The sequence below is a fragment of the Diachasma alloeum genome, unplaced genomic scaffold (genome assembly GCF_001412515.2).
Source record: "Diachasma alloeum isolate Michigan unplaced genomic scaffold, Dall2.0 Dall_scaffold_00545, whole genome shotgun sequence".
Lineage (NCBI taxonomy): Eukaryota > Metazoa > Arthropoda > Insecta > Hymenoptera > Braconidae > Diachasma > Diachasma alloeum.
In genome coordinates this window covers 98,909-119,149 of record NW_021680677.1, presented here as the reverse complement: position 1 = coordinate 119,149, position 20,241 = coordinate 98,909, and the positions used below count along the sequence as shown (strand labels likewise).

Here is a 20,241-nt window from a genome sequence, read left to right as displayed (position 1 = left end):
AATCAAATGCATTTAAATTTCCCCGCCACAGCCGGGGAACAACAACTCCAAGAGAAGCCAACAAATCACCATCATCTCTCTGTAATCGTATTCCCCAACCTGTGATCAACGACATCTCACCAATTCCACTTCATGATGTCTCACCAGATCCTGCTCCAAATCTACAGTTGAATCAACTTCTACGTTCCCATCCAAATATCAATCTCAATTTTTACAATTGCTCAAATTTTAAAGTATTTGATAAAGAAAATAAGGAAAATAAGTGAATCTCGAGATCTTAGTTGAGATAGATGGGCATAACTGATTGTTTTGTTAGATTTTATTATTTAAACTATGAGTATTATTCTTGCGTTTACGTTGTAGTTTATTTCAGAGTTTCAATAAAAAATTTTCTATGAAATGATATTTCTAATATTATTATTATCAAAATTAAGATTTTTTAATAATTTATTTTTCATTTTAATTTTCAGGTGTATTTTCAAATTTAAAATTTAACAATTTTGAAGATAATGAAGGGGATTCACTGGCTGAATTTATCAGTTTTTATATGTAGTTTTATATTTCGGTACATTAACGCTGGGTGGCGCCACACGTTTTTCAGTCCTAAGGAGTGCATTTCTCACTTTTTCACTCCTAAGTAGTGCATTTCTCACTTTTATACTGCTCAACGGTAAAAAGACCTACTTCTCATGCTTAACTACCGTCGGTAAAAGAGCCCTTTTTGGGCTTGAGCAATGAAAAAAATATTTTCTTCGGCTCAAGTGAAATGTTGCATGTGTTACGAGTACGGGACTCGCGCCGCTAAACTTCGAACAGTGCCGCCTGTGGCGATATTTAGCTCTATCCTTACGAGAAGCCGATGAGAGAAACTCTCATTGCGCACCTCAAGAATGCTGGTGGAACTGCGTGCCTACTGACAGGTTAAGGAGTTATTCGTCAATAAAGCAAGAGTCCACCGCAAATGACCCTTTTTGGATAATTCATATCTCCTCTTTCACTTCGACTGGAGGAATGAAAATAATGGAAATCGATTGGGCATTTAATGGCAATAATAATAATGCCAATTTCATATTGCCATATGGAATAATGGCAATTCGATTGTTCTTCTATCATCATGCCGGGTGACAAAAACCCGTCATGAATTTCAACACGGCGTCAGAGCCATTTGGTTCCTAAACGCAATGTAACCCTAAAAATCAGAGTCAACGTAAAAACTTCATATCTGTACTCTCAGTCAATACCAAGAAGTGAAATTGATTGGAATCGATTGGACATGCAATGCCATCATCCTTCCGTCTTGAATGGGAAAGGGGGTATGATCTCTCTATTGGGGAATACCGTTATATTGGCTGCCCTTTTTTTTCTTGATAACTCATAAACAAAGCGTCGGAGACAAAAATTTAACTAGTTTTCGTCTCTAAATAACCCCCGAGCTACCCTCACGATATGCCAGATTCGTTTTGGGCCACCTTGTACACTTTTTTAACATGAACAACAAAATGTGCATTCTATTTTTGTCAGATTCATATACGTGCAATGTATTCCGAATATGATTTCATCCTAGAACCATCGTTGAACTATGTCGTTCTTTTTCTTGATTTTTAAATTTGATGTGGCGATAGATAAATCATCTCATTAGTGGAAAAATCCATAAGTGATTTTATGAGTTTCATATGTTTGAAAAATGTGCCGTTCCTTTCATTTCCCTGGAGGAATAATGTTGTGTAAGAAGGATTTTCCAATACACTGAGAGAAAAATAGACATAATATGACAAAAATAATTTCTTGAGTGGTGAACCTCGCATGCATATTCGATCAATTCATGGTAAGTTTCAGACAACAAATCTGTGCTCTTCGGGCTAAAGGTGGATGATATTGAATGAAAAAAATGATTTTTTTTTCTGGAAATTGTATAATATTCCTGAAGACACAAATTAAGGATGTCTAGCCAGTGTCGGTAAATGTGTTTTTTTTCATGGTTAAAGAAAATTCTGTAATTTTTTCGGCTGATACATATAAAACTAACTTTTCTAACGTTAAAAAAAAATTAATCGCAATAGTCTCGGCAGAAATGAATAAACTAGATTTTCCTTATACACGGGCTCTTATGAAATTTATGTTCAGATTGATAATTCACCTACTAGAAGACGCTAAAAATAAAAATAGAAGGTAATGTGTAAAATCATACTGAATCCAATGGCCAGAGAAAAATCTGGGGTACCCGCGCAAAAAGAGGAAATATTTGAATGATTCTGTCCCATATAAGCGCATGTTAGCACATTTCTAAATAATGAACATGGGTTGGTAGATTGAAATTTGTATCAAAGTGAAGGGAATATCTTCATCTCTCAGTTGAAAAAAAATCAATTTTTTCCAAGTACTTGCGATTTTAGATAAACATCCTTAAGTTTGAGAAAAGAAAAAGATGTTATAGCTATCCTTCGAACTCATTGCGATTAAGAGCAAGTGACGGTTATATTTAAAAAAAAATCTAAAAGTTCTCCCCTACATAAATTCTGTATTCATTCAATATGAAACTCTCTGATCCATGATTCACTGAATCGGAGCTTTTACTATTTTCAGTAATTTTCTCATCGTTTGACACGAAATAAACGATTTCTCGAGGCAAGAAATTTTCACTTTATCGCCGAGTGTTCGTGTTCAAGTCGTGAATATTTCACAGTATTACACGGTCTAACTTATTATGCGGAATTGTTATCCCAAGCATTTTATTCTTAAGAGATGAGATATTTGACGCAACAAATTCGTTTTGTGATATTATGTTGCTATTTCTCTCAGTGCACTTGTCTTTAATATTGTTGAACATCAATAATCAAAAACATCGTCTTGAGCCTCCTTTTTCGCCGAATAAATCGATCATTGCGTGCAAACCATTGGGATTCGCTCAAGGGCATCCTTCCCGTTAATGCGTCCACTCGAAATACTCCCCCCCAAAATCCAATTCGTGGTTTGATCATCAATAGCTTCTAACACACTAATGCTTGAATTGCGTGTCTCAATCAAGGTTCGACATTCTCGTCAATGGCGGAGGAGCTGTGACACTTCAGTTCCAACGCAACCCGTTCAAGCCCCTGACGAGGACTGTATTTGTACCGTGGAATCAAATTGTCGTACTGCCACCAGTGGTAATGACTCTTCCCGACGAAGGCGAATCCTATAAATCCAGTCAGCCGCCAACTCCAGCTGTTGGTAAGTACCCCTCTGAGCTTTTCCACTCGTAACCGACAAATCCTCCACTGTCTTTAATGTCATTTATTCTATTTACGTTGATTATTTTTCACCATCTGCTGAATCCTCCTGGCTTCAACCACTCAAATAACTTCTATTAAATAATTCACTCTTGCACACCGAGAGAAATATTCAGTAAAAATTACAGAACAATTCACGTAATCCGCATTGGGGAATCTCTTTTGGAATTTTTTAAGGGAATGGACGGGAAGAAATCTGACGCGTTCATCACCGAACAAAGTACGACATTGTCACGTAATTTTTCCCGAAGAAATAAAATCGTACAGAACCTTCCCTACCTATTATGCCTCCAAAATAAAAAATTTTTGAACGTTCAACAATTTTTATGAAGCTGGTGAATTATTTCTACATTTTGTTCCGTTAAATTTCTCAATCGTTGGGGAAAAATTACGGAACGACTTGCTGTCCCCACAGCGGTGAATCATTAGGCGGCTGGTTAATTTTACAAAATAAATCCGACTCACACTTTTTATCGAATTTTACTTCGTTCGCGTAATTTTTATTGAATTTTTCTCTCCATGCAAACCTCCTTCCCTGAGACTCCATTAACCATTTTCAATTAGTTTCTCTTTGAGTTTTTCCTATTATTTATTAAATAAAATATAAACAGGATTTCCAGGGATATCAATGGGACTGCTGGGGGATCATGGGCCCTGTATGGAACACGATCATGAAACAGTGAGGCCGATTATCGTGGGCACTTGGATGCCGGACAAAGTTGGAGGTCTGCCAGGAAAGAGCTTGGTGTTTGCTGAGTCACAGGTAAAAAAGGAACCAATCTCAACTCCAAGCAAATACCAAACAACTGCTAACTAAACATGTTCCCCCTATTAGATCGTTCAAGAGAGTATTTCCATTCCGGGCTCCAACGTCTACCTCATGTACCAGAGCAATCGAGCAGCAGGATACCTGTCAACCGTCAGAATGCAGCTGACAGGCTCCTTCATCCCCGAGTCTCTGACTCATGTCCACGTGCACGTTGAGATCGAGGGGTCAGTCCATACGAAAACATACGAGGCAGATCCGAACTTGACGCACACCTTCGCCTGGAACAAGCGGAACGTCTACAAGCAGAAAGTCTACGGAGTGGCCCAAGCCAGAATATCCATCGGCTACCAACACTCGACGTGTCCCTCAGTCATCTGGGAGACGCAAACAGCAGCCCTCCAGGGCTTCGACGTCGATATATCGGACGTGGGTGGCTGGGGCCTCGACATCCACCACCACTACAACTTCCACGAGGGCATCCTCCAGAAGGGCGATGGTTCCACCCTCCACTTCAAGCAGTACCCACGAGCAGTGAAAGTGGTAATGGGCACAGGCCTCCAACGAGGTCTCGTCTGTCAAAACTGCGAGGGTCGAGCCACCGACGCACGCCTCCTGACCCCAGTCGCCCTAGCAAGCGGACCAGATGGTAGCATCTACGTCGGGGATTTCAACCTTGTCCGTCGAATAACGCCCGATGGGAATGTTCGCACAGTATTGATCCTCAGTGCCACACAAGTGGCGTACCAGTACTATCTGTGTGTCTCCCCAGCAGACGGACATCTCTACATAAGTGACCCCGAGAAACATCGTATACTCAAAGCCTTATCCCTGGATGATGTAACCGACCCGAGTATCAATATTGAGCCAGTTGTTGGCAGTGGTGAGCGTTGCATACCAGGTGACGAGGGACACTGCGGTGATGAGGGTCCCGCAATACTAGCCAAATTGGCACATCCCAAGGGTATAGCCATTGCCGCTGACAAAACAATGTATATTGCTGATGGTACAAATATCCGAGCAGTCGATCCAAATGGAATTATTCATACTCTGGTGGGTCATCATGGCCATCACAATCACTGGTCACCGGCTCCCTGTGTTGGAGCTATTCCAGCGCATTTGGCACAACTGCAGTGGCCAACTGGCCTTACCCTCAGCCCTCTCGATGGATCCTTGCATTTTATTGACGACAGACTGGTTCTCAAACTCACGAGTGATCTTAAAGTCAGGGTTGTTGCTGGAACACCTCTACATTGCACAAGCAGTGCTAACAATGCAATGGCCAAATCGAATTCAACGAGTCTCATTGTAAAGAAGCCCGACGAAGTACTTGGGTCTGTTCTTGCAGTTTCTTTCAGCCCTACTGGGGCACTCTACATCGCTGCTTCCGATTCTCACAGGGTTAATTCTATCAGAGTTGTGGATTCTTCTGGGAAAATGTCGCATTTTGCTGGGAAACAGCAGGAGAGATTGAGACTCTGCGAGTGTAACAATACTACACCCAGTTCAAAGAATCTGGACGCGTGTGCCTGTAACGATGAGGGAAATAACTCCGAGACTCTGTTGTCGTCAAACACCAAGTTTACGGCTATTTCAACACTGACTGTAGCACCTGATGGGGTGCTTCACGTTGCCGATCAAGGAAGTCTTCATATTCTAGCACTGAAGCCTTATTTGCCCGCACACGACGAAAGTGGAGAGTATCACATACCCTTTCCACCGTCAAACGAAATTTATGTCTTCAATCGTTATGGACAGCATGTAGCTACTAAAGATTTAACATCCGGCAAAACTAGATACTCATTCCTCTACAGCAAGAATACGAGTTTCGGTAAATTATCAACAGTTACCGACAGTGCTGGAAACAAAATAACATTCCTACGAGACTATTCAGGGGTTGTCAGTTCAATTGAGAATACCCAGAACCACAAATCCGAGTTGAAAATCTCAGCAGTCGGTTTCTTGGTGAAATTATCCGAAACCGGTAGATCTGAAATTGCATTCGATTACGATAGCGGTGGTACTGGTCTATTGACATCACGGTCTGGTGGTGGTGAGACCTTCATTTACAACTACGACAGTTTGGGACGAGTTTCCGAGGTAATTCTACCAACTGGTGAGAAGATAAAATTAATTTCCAGCCTGTCTGACGACGAAGGGCTATCAGTTAAAGTTGAGGCACCACTTCAGGCACTCGCTAAAACTGGAAAAAATCGTGTGATTGAGTTTAAAATGAGAACAGAGAGATCCAACATACTTACGATAACTGATGGTGCTAAAGTTAAAAAAGCAACGTCATTTACTAATAGCAGTTTGGAAATACTTTTACCAGGTGGTGGTAGAGTCTTGAGTGCAGCCCTGACAAAGCATCCACTGTTGGAATCAACATTGCCAATTGAAGCGGAAATGCTACCGATGTGGAGTTATCAAGTGTTAACACTCGGTGAATTAACGAATACAATGACAACTTCGTATAATCTTGTTGGTGACAGTAGTCACCTTCAACAGACTTTAAATCGTGAAATTTGGGTCAATGATTCACGGGTGATTGGTGTTGAATTTGAACAGGCATTCAGCCGTGAAACATTTTACGATAAATACAGAAATCCCCTGTTGACCGTGACATTTGATCCAGCTGGATTGCCACTGATTTGGCAGCCATATGAGCACGGACACAGTGTGAATATAACGTACGATAGGTACAATAGAATTGAGAGATGGAGGTGGGGTGCGTCTGATGAATCCTACAGTTACAATGATCTCGGTGGTCTTGCTGCTATCACCAATAGCCAAGATGGTACACGTAAATTCACGTACAATGAGTTTAATATGCTATCAACGATAACACTGGCCAGTGGTCGTCAATACTCATTGGAGTACGATGAGAATGGCGGGCTTAGGCATATCATTCTACCAGCTGATACCAAACACTCCTTCTCGTGTCAGGCATCGCTTGGCTTTCTTCGTGTCACATATACACCACCGGGCAGTACACGTGCTTACTTGCAGCACTACAGTCACGATGGCAATTTACTGCAGACTGTGTTTCCTGGCGATGGAGCAAGAATAGTCTACAGGTATCATCCTTGGGGTCAATTGTCGGAAATTGTCCATGGGGATGGTAAAAGTGAGATTAGGTACACTGAGAGTGGACTGCCGTCCGAAGTTATACACACGGAGAAGGATGTTGAGTACAGGTGGGATTATCAGTACAGTGCTGGACTTTTGGTTGAGGAGAGAATAGACTTTGGTGCTAAAACCGGTCTCAGTAATGCCAAATTCACGTTTGATTATGACTCGAACTATCGGTTAATTGCTGTTCAGGGGAGAATTGGAGGGCAGACACTGCCGTCTCACACAATGGCTTACAGCCAGTGGACTGGTGCACTAGAGTTAATTGGACAATTCACTGTTTCAAGGCCTGCACCTAATGAGACTAAAGTTTACGATGGTACTGGTGTATTTTCACGTATTACTGATAAACACTTTTTGGAGACACAAGTTACCGTTATGATTCATGGACTCGAAGTATTCAGAATGGAATTTACACACGATTCTAAGGGGAGAATTAATCAGACGAGAACTGACACGAGAAATGTGGGTGTCAATAGTTATACCAATGTGAAGAATTATACATGGGATTCGGATGGACAGTTGACTGGTGTTGAGGCACAAGAGCCCTGGGGTTTCAAGTATGATGGCAATGGTAATATGCTATCGTTGACGTACAGAGGGAATACTATTCCCATGGAGTACAATACCATGGATAGAATCGTCAAATTTGGTGATGGACTGTATAAATATGATAATAGGGGTCAGGTGGTGCAAAATGCTAGGGAGGAGAAATTCAGTTACAATGCCAAGGGTTTATTGATCCGTGCTGCCAAGAAGGGACGTTTCGATGTGCATTATTACTACGATCATTTGGACAGACTTGCTACGAGAAAGGATAATTATGGAAATGTCACACAATTCTTCTATAATAATCAACAGAGACCCTACGAAGTCAGTCAGATATACAGTCCAAGGGATGGCAAGCTCATGTCACTTGTTTATGACGACAGGGGACACTTGATATATGCACAAATTTATCGTCACAAGTATTATATTGCCACTGATCAGTGTGGAACACCTATTATGATATTCAATCAGTATGGCGAGGGCATTCGGGAACTGATGAGGTCACCCTACGGGCACATTGTTTACGACTCCAACCCGTATCTCTATTTGCCTGTCGATTTTTGTGGCGGATTGCTTGATCAGGTTCGTACGAAAATAATTCAATCAAACTGTCACTGGGTACCCAGAATTTACAATGACAATGTTTTATTAATTCGTATATCATTTGTTTGTATTTTTAGGTGACATCATTGGTCCACATGCCCAATGGAAAAGTATACGATCCACTAATTGGACAATGGATGTCACCCCTCTGGGAGAATATTCTTGACAGAGTTCCAACGCCCACTCATCTGCATCTCTACAGATTTAATGGAAATGATCCCATAGACGCTAGACATGCTGATAAATCGAGTCAACCAACAGGTCAGTTTAATCCGAATATTCATAAAATCACGCACAATTAGAGGGATTCTTTTAATGGAGTATGACGTGGGGAAGTGGACATTAACCATTAACGAAAAAAATCTCCATCGCTCTATTTTCAGTCCACAAGCATGAAACTGAATTAAAATTTAATTAAAAATCCATACTTCTTCAATTTCAGATCACATATCGTGGCTGTCTCACCTCGGCTATGACCTGAAGTCCCTCTCCCCCCAGCTGTTCCCCACCGAACTCCCGGACAGCCTTTCGCCGCCGTCTCTCAATCCAACTGGTCTCATCTTTGGGGGAAAGAAGAAAACGAAGAACCTTGGCGTTCAGTCAGGCTTCTTAGCCCACATTGCTGAGCGTCACTCAGGTGATGCTGCAAGTCTCTCAGCCCCTCCCCGATCAGCCCTAAAGAAAGATCTCAGCGAACTAATCCCAAGTCGTCTGGGCGCAGCGTCAGACCCACCATTTGGCCAAGGTATTCTTGTATCTAGAACAGCAGAGGGTCAGGCTGTCGTCTCCAGTGTTCCAGCAGCCAACACAATATATCGTGACGTTTTTACAACCGTATTCAATAGCTCCTACTTCCTGCCATTTACATTCGTCGTTCACAATGCCCAGCAGGATGCATTTTACTTCGTTAAAGAGCAAACCTGGAAATCTGGCCCCGATCATGAGCAATTGAAACGATTAGGGGGTAATGTGAATACAACATTCCACGACAATGAGAATGGCAGCGGTAGTAGTATTGACGTTAAAATACATGGAGCTAGTTACGTGGTAAATTTACGATATGGCACAACGGCGGATAAAGAGAAGCAGAGGCTTCTTCATCATGCTAAGGCAACGGCAATCAGAAAGGCGTGGCACAGAGAGCGCGAGGCATTGAAAGCCAACACGTTAACAATTGTCGATTGGATGGTTGCTGAACAGGACGAAATAACTAAACTGGGTTATGCCTCGAATTACGAGGGTGAATATATCCACGATGCTCAGCTTTATCCAGAGCTGGCTGAGGATCCCTACAACATTAAATTTGTCAAAAAATCAGCGGATCCATCCAATAAAAAACGACGCAGGAGGAGAGGTACACCTGCCTGCAAACTCTGGCGACTCGATGAGTTGTGCTAGAAGTTGTAGATTTTTATAACCGCCGCTGTAACGCGACAAATGGGTGGATTACTGTACACGTACACAAAACCATTGATAAGGATACTATCAAAAAATTTTATACCAAAGTCTATTTGTGTATTTCAAAGATGCCAAAACACTATGAAAATGGAAATAATAACAGAATGATATATTGTAAAAGCCATAGGGTCGTAGCAATTAAGAAATTCTCAAATTCGATGGAGCCATCGTGATAACGAATTTTACGATGAAGAATATTTCGACTGAATTATACTTGAGGTTAATGGGCAATTTATCTTGCACATTGATCTTAAATTATGTAGTTAAATTGTATGGGTAATGTTATTGTAAGTGATGGAGTTGAACATGAGTGAGTGATCATTGAGATCTAGTGTTATCAAAGCTCTCGCTGCCCCGTTAAGACGTAACTGTTTTTGGTGTGTCACAGGGACGATAATGAAAATGTTAAGTGTGAATATGAGGTGATAATGTAGACACAGTTGGTGAAGACGTCCACAGGGTCATTCGTTGCTGAGAGTTCCTGATTATTTGAGTGGCTGAGTGAGTGAAAGAGCCTAGTCAATAAATTAGCTTTACATCGCTGAGGTTGAGGAGGAATATCGAACTCACGAGTGATTGTTACATTGAGACGATAAATTCAAAGTGACAAAGTGATATGTTTTGGTGGGGTTTTGGCTGTTTTTTCAGTTTTGGAGAACTAATGGGGGATGTGGAGATCGGTGCAATGATCTCGTTGATGAATGGTTGGTACATGGCTCGGAAATACGTACAGTGTCGTTCTTCATTGGGACAACTTTTTTGTTGAACATTTGACGAATTGGGATGGGGATAATGAGACCCAAAAGTGAGATGAATGTATGATTTCTTGGAACATCAGGATACTGAACTTTTGGAGGATGATTGATGTTTTTTTATACATATTTCTTGTATTTTTTTTCATTAATATGGAATATTAAATGTATCATAGTGGTGCTTTCCCTCCAGAATCAATGAAAAACTAAATGAGAGACGTTAATTAAATTCTGGAGGTGTCAAAAATAAATGGGAGCTGTATTTTTAACTTAAATCATTAACTGTAAATGTATGAGAGAATTATTATCGGCATTGAAAACCGACAGGCTGATCCAAGGACCGTAATTATGTGATGGATTTCTTCGTTGGTACTTGAAAAAGTACACGAAAGTTGGATAACTGTGCGTATAAAATACACATTAATATTTGTGCTTGCTGGATATGAATTAAAACGAAATGAAAATACAAAAAAAAATCTTAAATACACGAGGATAAAAAATATGTTTCTTCACAAAGAAAAAGACTAAATGTAATATCTATACTGATAAATGTTTTCTGTATGAAAACGTGATTATCCAACAATTTAAATTCCCGTAAACAGATATTAGAGAAGAATAAACATTCGAGATTAATCTTTTTCCTAGTCCCTTTGACCGTCTTTGAGATGAATCTGTTTTTTTTTAATTACGAGAACATGAAAAGTTGATACTCTTTTTTCAAAATACATGAGCATCATTTTGATAACTTCACGGATGAATGGGGAAGTTTTAATGAGGACTTACATGGCGTCCCATTGCAATCTAGATAGTTGCACAATGGACATTCAAAATGTCTCATAGATAAATTACTCATTAAGTGTATTATAATAGCTAATAGGCAAGCTTTATGTATTTTTCAGGGCGAACAATTGCCTAGACGTTTTGGAATATGTAAAAAAGTAAATTCACGAATAATACAACTGAGATAATTTGCGTTATGCTGACAATATCGTAGATCGACTAACCAGATTCTCAATGACGTCTAGATAATTCGTTACGCTGAAATCCAATTATTCGTTCGTCAGCGGGTTTCGACGTACTGGCGTTCAGAGAATCAACTATTTTTTAAAAAATTGAGAAAAAAAGGTAACAAAAAATGTCAAGTGTCAAATTAACATCCCCCAATCACCAACATCACTTTATCGAGGGGAGAAACATTAATATATTAATAACAGAAAAAAAATCGCTTTTCTAACTTCCATGAAGTTTTCTCATCTCCTTTCTTTTTTACGATTTTGTTATTTATTTTTTGATAGAAGAAATGTTTCAATGAATTAAAGTGGGAAAAAATAGGCGAAGAGATGAATTAAAAAATGCTGAATAAGGGGTGGCCTGGTAGCTAGACCCTCGTATATTCAATTATCATGGGAAGAAAGATTAAAGGAGGTTTCAAGCGCGATGCAATGGTTCACGAAAAAAAGGTAAATTCAATGGAAGGAAAAACTGAAAATTACGAGCACAATTTCAGCCATGCTATAGCTACGACCACTACCTAGGGTAGAAAATTATGCTATTTTGCCGCTGATCTAATTGTTTACTGTCACCGTGTTGCTGTAAACCTATCCTATAACGATACGATATATATTTTATTTATATAATATCTAATCAATTGTATTTATTGTAAATAGTCACGATGTTTGCTATGATATAATATATCTGTAATTGGATGGAAAATATGCCTGACATACAAAATGAAAAGATGAGAATCCATGCGACCCTACTAATACCAAATACTCCTGTCCCCTCCTCAAACAGACATACTTGATATTGAAAATAAACTCATTAAATTGGATATTTACAAGTTAACAAACAAAAGAAATAACAAATGGAGATAATGCATGGAATATGCAAACAAATTGTCAATATTTCGTATTTAATATGAGAATTTCGAATTAACTCTAATACTTCATTCAAACGAAAATCATTTTTTTTGCCATTCTCAAACTTTTCTCGATCAAAATTTATTTTCAATTGAAAAATGAAGAAAATAAACATTAATGATAGTCGGTAATTCCATTAAAAACCACTCACAGCCACATTTTTTTGGCACAATGATAAATGGAGTCGAGACCCGATTAAAGAATGTCCAATAATTTACTATATTTATTATTATAAGTGCGATATATTAAGTGTTTTCAGAAAATATATGAATCTATATATGATAATAAAAAAGGGAAAACAGTTTTTAAGACGTTTCGTGTTTTTTCATTCATACTCAAACTCTTTATTATATTTATGTCTTCTTTTTATTCTCACGTTGAACCGTCGTCCGTATAACGGATTGCCCTGAATTTCCTCTTCATTCCCAGTGCAAAGAACAAACTCGCTCCCTCAAAAAAGAGAAGAAAGCATGTTTATGAGGTTTTCTGATGAATTTTGTACCTCGTGTCTTACTGAGATTATGGATACGAATATTGCGGAAACTGCTACTGTGTCAATATGGGATTTTAGCATGAGGTAAGCACTTTTCAGGCAGCCAGCTTCAAAGGCAACACTTCCCGTCATATGGAGGCACTGAAAACGTATTTCAAGGAACACGGAGGAAATACAATTTTAATTAACGGAATTTAATTTTTGGGTCAGTTTTGTTTGCTAGAAGCTTTGAACCTGCTCGATCGATTTGGCACAACAACTCTGGGGTATATCAAGTCGATAGTCATCCCAGTCCTTGTAAGAGCGGATACCGCAGCATTCCAACTATAATAGAGGAGAGGCACCAATAATTCCAGAAGGAATAAACAGTTGTAGTTCGTACGCTGAAGCTGATCCTGCATCTATTTTGGAGGTGGCGAGTTTTGATGTGTAGAAATTATGTTTTGTGGGTCGCTAATTTCGAATTTGTCGGTCATTTTTCCATAAAAGTCGGCATTCTATTTGTTATTTGTAATGTTAGGGTAAATCTCTATTAGAGAAATGTAATAGAAACTCGCCAAAACTAGGAGCGGATGTGACGTATGTCTCATGTTCCCTTTTCTCTCCCTTCTATTGTACGACCATGAGAGAGAAAACACGTTGAATCAGAGATTAGGGGAGGGTAGTGTAAAATGGACACTTTTGACTTTTTTAGAAATATTTACAACTCAGAATCAGATTTGTCAATTTAGCTCAGTCTCTGCTCATCGCAAAGAGGAATCATTGTTCTTCAATTGAAAAATAAAATTTTTCTATTTCATAAACAATTCAACATGTCATGAATATTTCAAAAAAAGTCCAAAGTGTCCGTTTTAGCCTACCCTCCCTTATAATAAATCCACCCACATCATTATTCTAATTATCACATTGAGTTAGAATTATTCTTCATTCCTCTACCCCAGTCCTCACATTATTAATATTTTAATTCTTTGAATCGCCCTAGCACCCGAACTGTGGGAAGTAGACAAAAATTTTCCAATTATAAATTATTTTGAATTTAATAACGTCAATTTCTCATATCTCCGTCAGATTCCGAGATATGTATCTAACACAGTGCTTTCAGGCTCAACGCGCGCCGTGATAAGAAGTAACCGGAGAGCGTAGTGTCGGGTCACGCAACTAGTTTATTGCTCATATCCGCCTATGCGGCCAAATTTTTGCAAGTTTTGATGTGTGGAATTTGTATTTTGTGGGTCACTGATTCCGAATTTGTCGGTTATTTTTTCAAAAAAGTGCCATTTTATTTGTTATTAATATTTTAATTCTTTGAATCGCCCTAGCACCCAAACTGTGGGAAGGAGACAAAAATTTTCTGATTAGAAATTATTTACAATTAAATAAGGAATTATTTTTTGTTCTTTTGTCAAATTCTCATATCTTGTTTAGATTCCGAGATATGAGCATTAAAATAGTTGCGCGACCTAACACAGTGCTTTCAGGCCCAACGGACGCCGGCAGCAGAAGTAACAGGAGGGCGCTGTGTCGGATCACACAACTGGTTTATTGCTCATATCTCGGGGTCCACAAAAGATACGTGAAATTGGTAAAATATACAAATTATTCCTTATTAATTCCTAAATAATTTATCAGAAACAATAACTTCCTCCCGATCTTAATGGAGGAGAAGTTATTGTAATTATCCCGAAAATCAAAAGTGAAACCTTTATGATTCGTCGACGTTTCATGACCCCTAGAATCATCGAATTAAAAAATTTTTTTTTGTCTCCCATAGCTTGAGTGCTAGGACGATTTAAACAATTAAATTGTTAATGAAAATGGAATGCCGGATTAGTTTAAAAAAATAAAAAAATTCAGACTCAGTTATCCAAAAAACATGAAATCTCTAAATCATAATTCGCAGACTCCAAAATTGACACTGGATCAACTTCAGCATATGGGCTATTGTTAAGGGGTAACAGAAGGCCGCCGTTTCCTCGAAATTCCCAAACAAATTTCCTGCTCAATCTTATTAATATTATTTAAACCCAAAACACATTGATCTTTATCATCGCCTCCTGGAGATTAATGTGCTTCGATTTGTGAAAATATCGACAACTTTATGCAGGAAATTTGTTTGAAAATTTGGAAAATTAGTGGCATTCCGTTACCCCTTAAGGGTATCATGGCGGGGTCAGGGGAAATTTGGAAAAAGCAGACAATCAAATGAAAATGATTTAACACATTATTTAAACCATTTAAGAACCGTGTGCAAAATGTCAAGAACTCATTTTCACAATAACAATGGAGGTAATTTCTGGAATTGCTACTCAGAGATAGGCATAATCATAAATTATCATTACCATTAATTTCATAAATACTCAATCAAGTAATAGAACTTAACAATTTTCAATTATTAAATTAATCAACAATTAAATATTTAAATTCTGAATTATTTTACTAATCAATAATCGAATTCGAAAGAATGATGATTATTTGATAATCTCTAATATTTTTTAGAAAATTTCCAATTATTTACATAATAGTTATTTCAAAAATTTAAATTCTCGATTATTTATTATTTCGAAGTCCCAATGGTAAACGAATGAATTCTGTTATTTTGGGAAAAAAATTCTTTTAATATTTCTGGAATAATGATTGATGCCGATCGCTGTTGCTACTTATACACACAGTTGAATAGGGCGTCGATAATTTTAGCGTTTTCCCTCCATCATCCCTTAAGGGGAGACGGAACCACTTTGTCTACATCAAATCTTAGAATTGTGTTTTCTCCTACAATTATTAATTTCTATCTATGAAATTACTTTATCGACTCGATTATCGCATTGTTGAGTCAATGAAGTAGTTTAATGAATAAAAAATAATAATTGCAGGAGAAAACACAATTCTAAAGATTCATATAAACGCAGGGGTTCCGTTTCCCCTTAAGAGATAACGTGGGAAAGATACTGAGCTTCTCGATGCCTCATTCAAACGCGCGTAAAATTAGCAACTTTGGATTTTTTTCCCATTGTTATTGTGCACCTGGGGTTTTTTATATTAAGCATCTGGTTCTAAACGGATTGAATAATGTGTTGAAAATTTTCATTTAATTCTTTGTTTTTGCGGATCCCGTCATAATACTCTGAAAATAAGGAATATTGTGATTAGTTTAAGATCAAGCTTGAAGACGTTTAAAAGCAGAAATGAGGCATCCAGGAGTAAGGGAATTTTACTCTAGATTAAAAAAGAAAAGGTTTGGTCATAACATTTTTCGAGAGGACTAAACACACTCTGAATTTAATGAATGCGATCTCGTCTTTTTTGCAATTTAGAATAAAATGTCCCAGCCCTTCTCATGATACCATTTGCAACTGTTATTATTATAAGATACGAAAAAGATATCCAAGGATCATTTATATTTTCGTCTAGACCACACTGGAAATTATCAGATTTTTAATCATCAAAAGTGTGAATTAAAATTTCGAAAAATCTATGGATACACAGCAAAAGCGAATGCCTGAATTTCACACACATTTTTATAGACATTTTTCAGACGTTTTTTAGTGTCTGAAAAATGTATAAAAAAGGTGTATTCAGACATTCGTTTTTGCTGTATAATAAAAAATTATTTGAACTTTTGAGAACTCTAATTCAATTGCAAAGTGATAAAACTAAGTCGAGTTTGACTATTGGTCAGTTTTCAATGAATATATCTAGGAATCTAAAATGCATAGCAAAATTTTTGTTTTACCCTTTTTTGTAGAACTCATTAAGAGTTACAAAAAATGTCATTACAAAAATTTCGCTATCCTTCTTAGATTCGGAGATATACCTCGAAAACCCGACTAAGATCCAAGTCGACTTCAATAGTTTCACTGCTTCGCTACTGAATATTGGACAAACGCGTTACGATTCAAATAAAATGACTATCCGAATGAACAGTTCATTGCTCAGAAGAATGTCGACAGATGAGATGACCAAGGTACTTGGAATATCTTTAATTTGTGAAAGAAATTCTCTCTTCTAACAAAATTTCGAGAACAATAATTGTTATACGTATTGTTGTGTATTGTCCCAGGCCTCCGTAACCCAATCCAACGATCGATACTTAATCATCGTGCTCTTCATATCATCATGAATTTTATTCGTAATACGATCGAAGAAAGAAGAGCTCAATATCGAGGTGAAGAAAATCGTTGTTAACAACAGGGCGTGACAAATAATATACTAAAAAACATAAAACCACTCAATTTAACTCAGAGACACTCGAATGAAACAAAGTGAGACTACTATGAGTTTCAGAGGTCGCGGGCTATTGGAATGAGATTTCTCATACATTGAAGATCGATTATATATGTCTAAAACCGAATAATTAGTGCAAAAAAAATGGTTTATTGATCGTTTGCCTTGCAGACGCTTAAAATAGGGGAGGTTGGGGTAAAACGGACACTTTTGACTTTTTTTTAATGTTAATGAGGGGTTGAAATGTTGATAAAATTTAATATATATTTTTTTCAATACAAAAAACAATTCTTCCCCTTTGCGACGAGCCTAAACTGAGCTCAATTGATAAATTTGTTTCTGAGTTATAAATAATTTTAAAAAAGTCTGAAGTGTCCATTTTACCCCACCGTCCCTATTCAAAATACCCCAAGGCCTCCAATTTTTTGGCTATCAAGTTTTTTTTTCAAAATTAAAAAATGTGTGCAATAACAATTATGAAATAGTTTTTTTGAAATTCAACTCCCACACAAATAATTTTGTTATTTTTTAAATAAACAATTGCAACATTCATGTAAAATAGCCCGAAAAAATTTTCTGAAAAAATCGAGAATATATGTTAAATATTTTAAAGATAATTTTTCTGCATAGTTTACATGAATGGCGCAAATTTTTACATTAAACAAAGCGAAATTAGTTCTGTAGGAGTTGAATTTCAAAAACCTAATTCGTAGTTGTTATTGTACACATTTTTTCCAAAATTTTGACAAAAAACCTCTGTAGCTTAAAAATTGGAGGTCCTGGAGTACTTTTAACATTTCAAGCATCGGCGGGCAAACGAACAATAAACAATCAATTTTTTTGCAATAATTATTCGTTTTTAGAGATATATAATCGACCTTCAATGCATGAAAAATCTCGCTCCAATAGCCCGTGACTTTTAAAACTCATAGTAGTCGTCCCTCAAACAAAATCATTACATACTATATTCATCAACTTCCTCCGTCTCTTTACAAAGGCGAAAATTCCAATCGATGAAACGCAACTCGAGAACATTCCAATAATGAGAAGAATGGAGACAAACAGCTTTTGTCCCGTTAATCTCAGCATCAATTTACTATCCGAAAGCATCCACACGGAAATTATCATCGCGGAAATTCCTGCGAACTGATACTATGGATAATAAAAATCCTGCGGTTACGCAAATCAACACAACTTACAAAAGTGCCAGTATTTAGCGTAAGAAACGAGAACTTGAGGCACTTTCTCGGCAGTCTGTTGTAAGACAGTTTGTATAGCGGTATCCCAAGGAGTTGAACCTTCTTGCTAGCTGCAGTGGAGGCCTCGCTCTCTGTAACCTCATCATCGACGGTCTCAGTCTCCGTTTCCTCGTCATTCGTGCTTTCCCCACGTCCCATAATATTTTTCGAAAAATATAATCATACTCTCCACTCCATCCACCGGAACAAAACCACAGAGACAATTCCCTCAAACAGCATTAACCAATTTGTTCCATGTAAATTTGACAGAAAGAGAATAAAAGAAAAAAAATTGACTGCTAAAAACAGTCATGCTCAACTTTCTTCAAACAGCATTGAATGTGAATTTTATTCACTGGATAATTGAAGTATCGCTCGGCGAAAGGCAGAGACCCAACCGGTGGAAAAGTGTTTTCTGCTGTCTCACATTATTACAATTAACTTTCCTCCGTTACGTGCAGACTAGTCACTTAATCACGCCAGCTAATTCACCACAATGAACATTTGGAAGAGAAATGAAATTAAATAAACCACTCATGGTGTCTCACATCGAGGGAGCTGCACGGCTTTTATAAAACTCAATTGCCATCGAATCAAGGTGGATCCGTTATTCCCCCCTCAAACTCAATTTCCAACAATTAGAGAACAATCAATTTGTAATAAAGGTTAATCTCGATCGTTATTGGACAATTTGATTAAGCCAGAGTTTTATTTCCGAGAAATTGGGATCAATTGGCCGTTGTTATTTTTTTCACTACTGTCTCTGCAAAACCAAATTTGCCACTCAATTACGGAAGAGTGATAATCAATACTAACGCTATCATATATGTATCATTGATGTAATATCTAATCGACTACATTGTTGATTGTAAATATTCACGATGATTGCTATGATATAATACGTCTGTAATTAAGTGAAAATTCATGAAACACGAGTAACATTGCTGAAAACTCTTTAAATTGGACATTTGCACGTTAACAACCTAAATTAAAAACAAGTAGAGATACTGCATGGGACACACAAATAAATAATGAACATATTTAATATGTGAGGTACGAATTAACATTAATACTTTATTCGAACGAAAATCATGCCTTTGGCATTCTCCAATCAATACTCGACGCTTCGCGCCTCGTGTCTAATTCAGCCGGTTTCAGGCTTCGTGACATAAAATTTTGTTCAGTACTTGTTGGGAAATTTCGTCCTTAACGTGTGTGGTTACATCACTCGCCTTCGGCTCATGCTGTAAACCCCACACACGTTAAAGACGATATTGCCCCATATGTGCTGAAATATACTATTTCGAAACCGTTTAGTGTGTGTAAAGTGGTTGTTTTACGCACAACCCGGGTAGAAATCACGCCGCTCGAGCTCGGCTCGGAACCCGTATCCCAGCTAGAAATACGCCACTCCGCCCCAGCTTGGGATAAACTCCGCGCGCGTCACATGTACCCGAGGTTGAGCCGCGTCACGCGCTCACAGCCCAGCGTTAGACTATTACGCGAAACGCTTCGCCGGGCTTTAGTTGAATGGCCACTGCTCAACCTCAGGTTCATCTCCAATTACTCAATCCTAGTATACTTAACCTCAATAATGATTTGACAGATCCGATGGCATCGTGATTTGAGCGAAAAAACAATTGAATAAATGTGAAGATGGCATGCTTTTTCAGATGAACAATCACAAGCTCATCAGAAATAACGTGATATTAACTAATCGAATGGGATTAATCTGAAAATACAAGGTAGAACAATTCACTGAAACGTAGTCAAAACTTTCTTTTTTCTCGCGAATACAACAAACAAAATCAAGAAAAATAATCACTTGAAAAACGTTAACG

The 20,241-nt window shown here is 37.9% G+C and overlaps 2 protein-coding genes across 2 annotated transcripts in view; one reads left to right on the top strand and one right to left on the bottom strand.

Annotated features, from left to right (window-relative positions):
- Window positions 1–12,759, top strand: part of LOC107043038 (teneurin-a) — a 136,416-nt gene extending 123,657 nt beyond the window's left edge. Inside the window, exons 13-17 of the mRNA XM_015264338.2 lie at window positions 3,026–3,210; window positions 3,881–4,032; window positions 4,105–8,298; window positions 8,397–8,580; window positions 8,762–12,759. Coding sequence (XP_015119824.1) covers window positions 3,026–3,210; window positions 3,881–4,032; window positions 4,105–8,298; window positions 8,397–8,580; window positions 8,762–9,717 — 5,671 coding nt within the window. The 3' untranslated portion in view covers window positions 9,718–12,759. The remainder of the gene's footprint in view (window positions 1–3,025; window positions 3,211–3,880; window positions 4,033–4,104; window positions 8,299–8,396; window positions 8,581–8,761) is intronic.
- Window positions 12,760–12,812: 53 nt separating this feature from the next.
- LOC107043040 (CD151 antigen-like) lies at window positions 12,813–18,559 on the bottom strand. Its single transcript, XM_015264340.1, has 6 exons — window positions 18,362–18,559; window positions 18,126–18,308; window positions 16,977–17,147; window positions 13,176–13,265; window positions 12,963–13,082; window positions 12,813–12,898 (listed from the first exon to the last, which is right to left on the bottom strand). The coding sequence occupies exons 1-6, from the start codon at window positions 18,557–18,559 to the stop codon at window positions 12,821–12,823; spliced, it is 840 nt and encodes a 279-aa protein (XP_015119826.1). The 3' UTR covers window positions 12,813–12,820.
- Between the last annotated feature and the right edge of the window lie 1,682 nt (window positions 18,560–20,241).

Excerpts from the sequence above, each read along its gene's own strand:
- LOC107043040 (XM_015264340.1), bottom strand. The coding sequence starts at position 18,559 with ATGGGACGTGGGGAAAGCACGAATGACGAGGAAACGGAGACTGAGACC. Across the intron at positions 17,148-18,125 it reads GGAGGAAGTTGATGAATATA|TATATTATTTGTCACGCCCT; the intron begins GTATGTAATGAT and ends TATGTTTTTTAG. Across the intron at positions 12,899-12,962 it reads TATTCGTATCCATAATCTCA|GGAGCGAGTTTGTTCTTTGC; the intron begins GTAAGACACGAG and ends CTCTTTTTTGAG.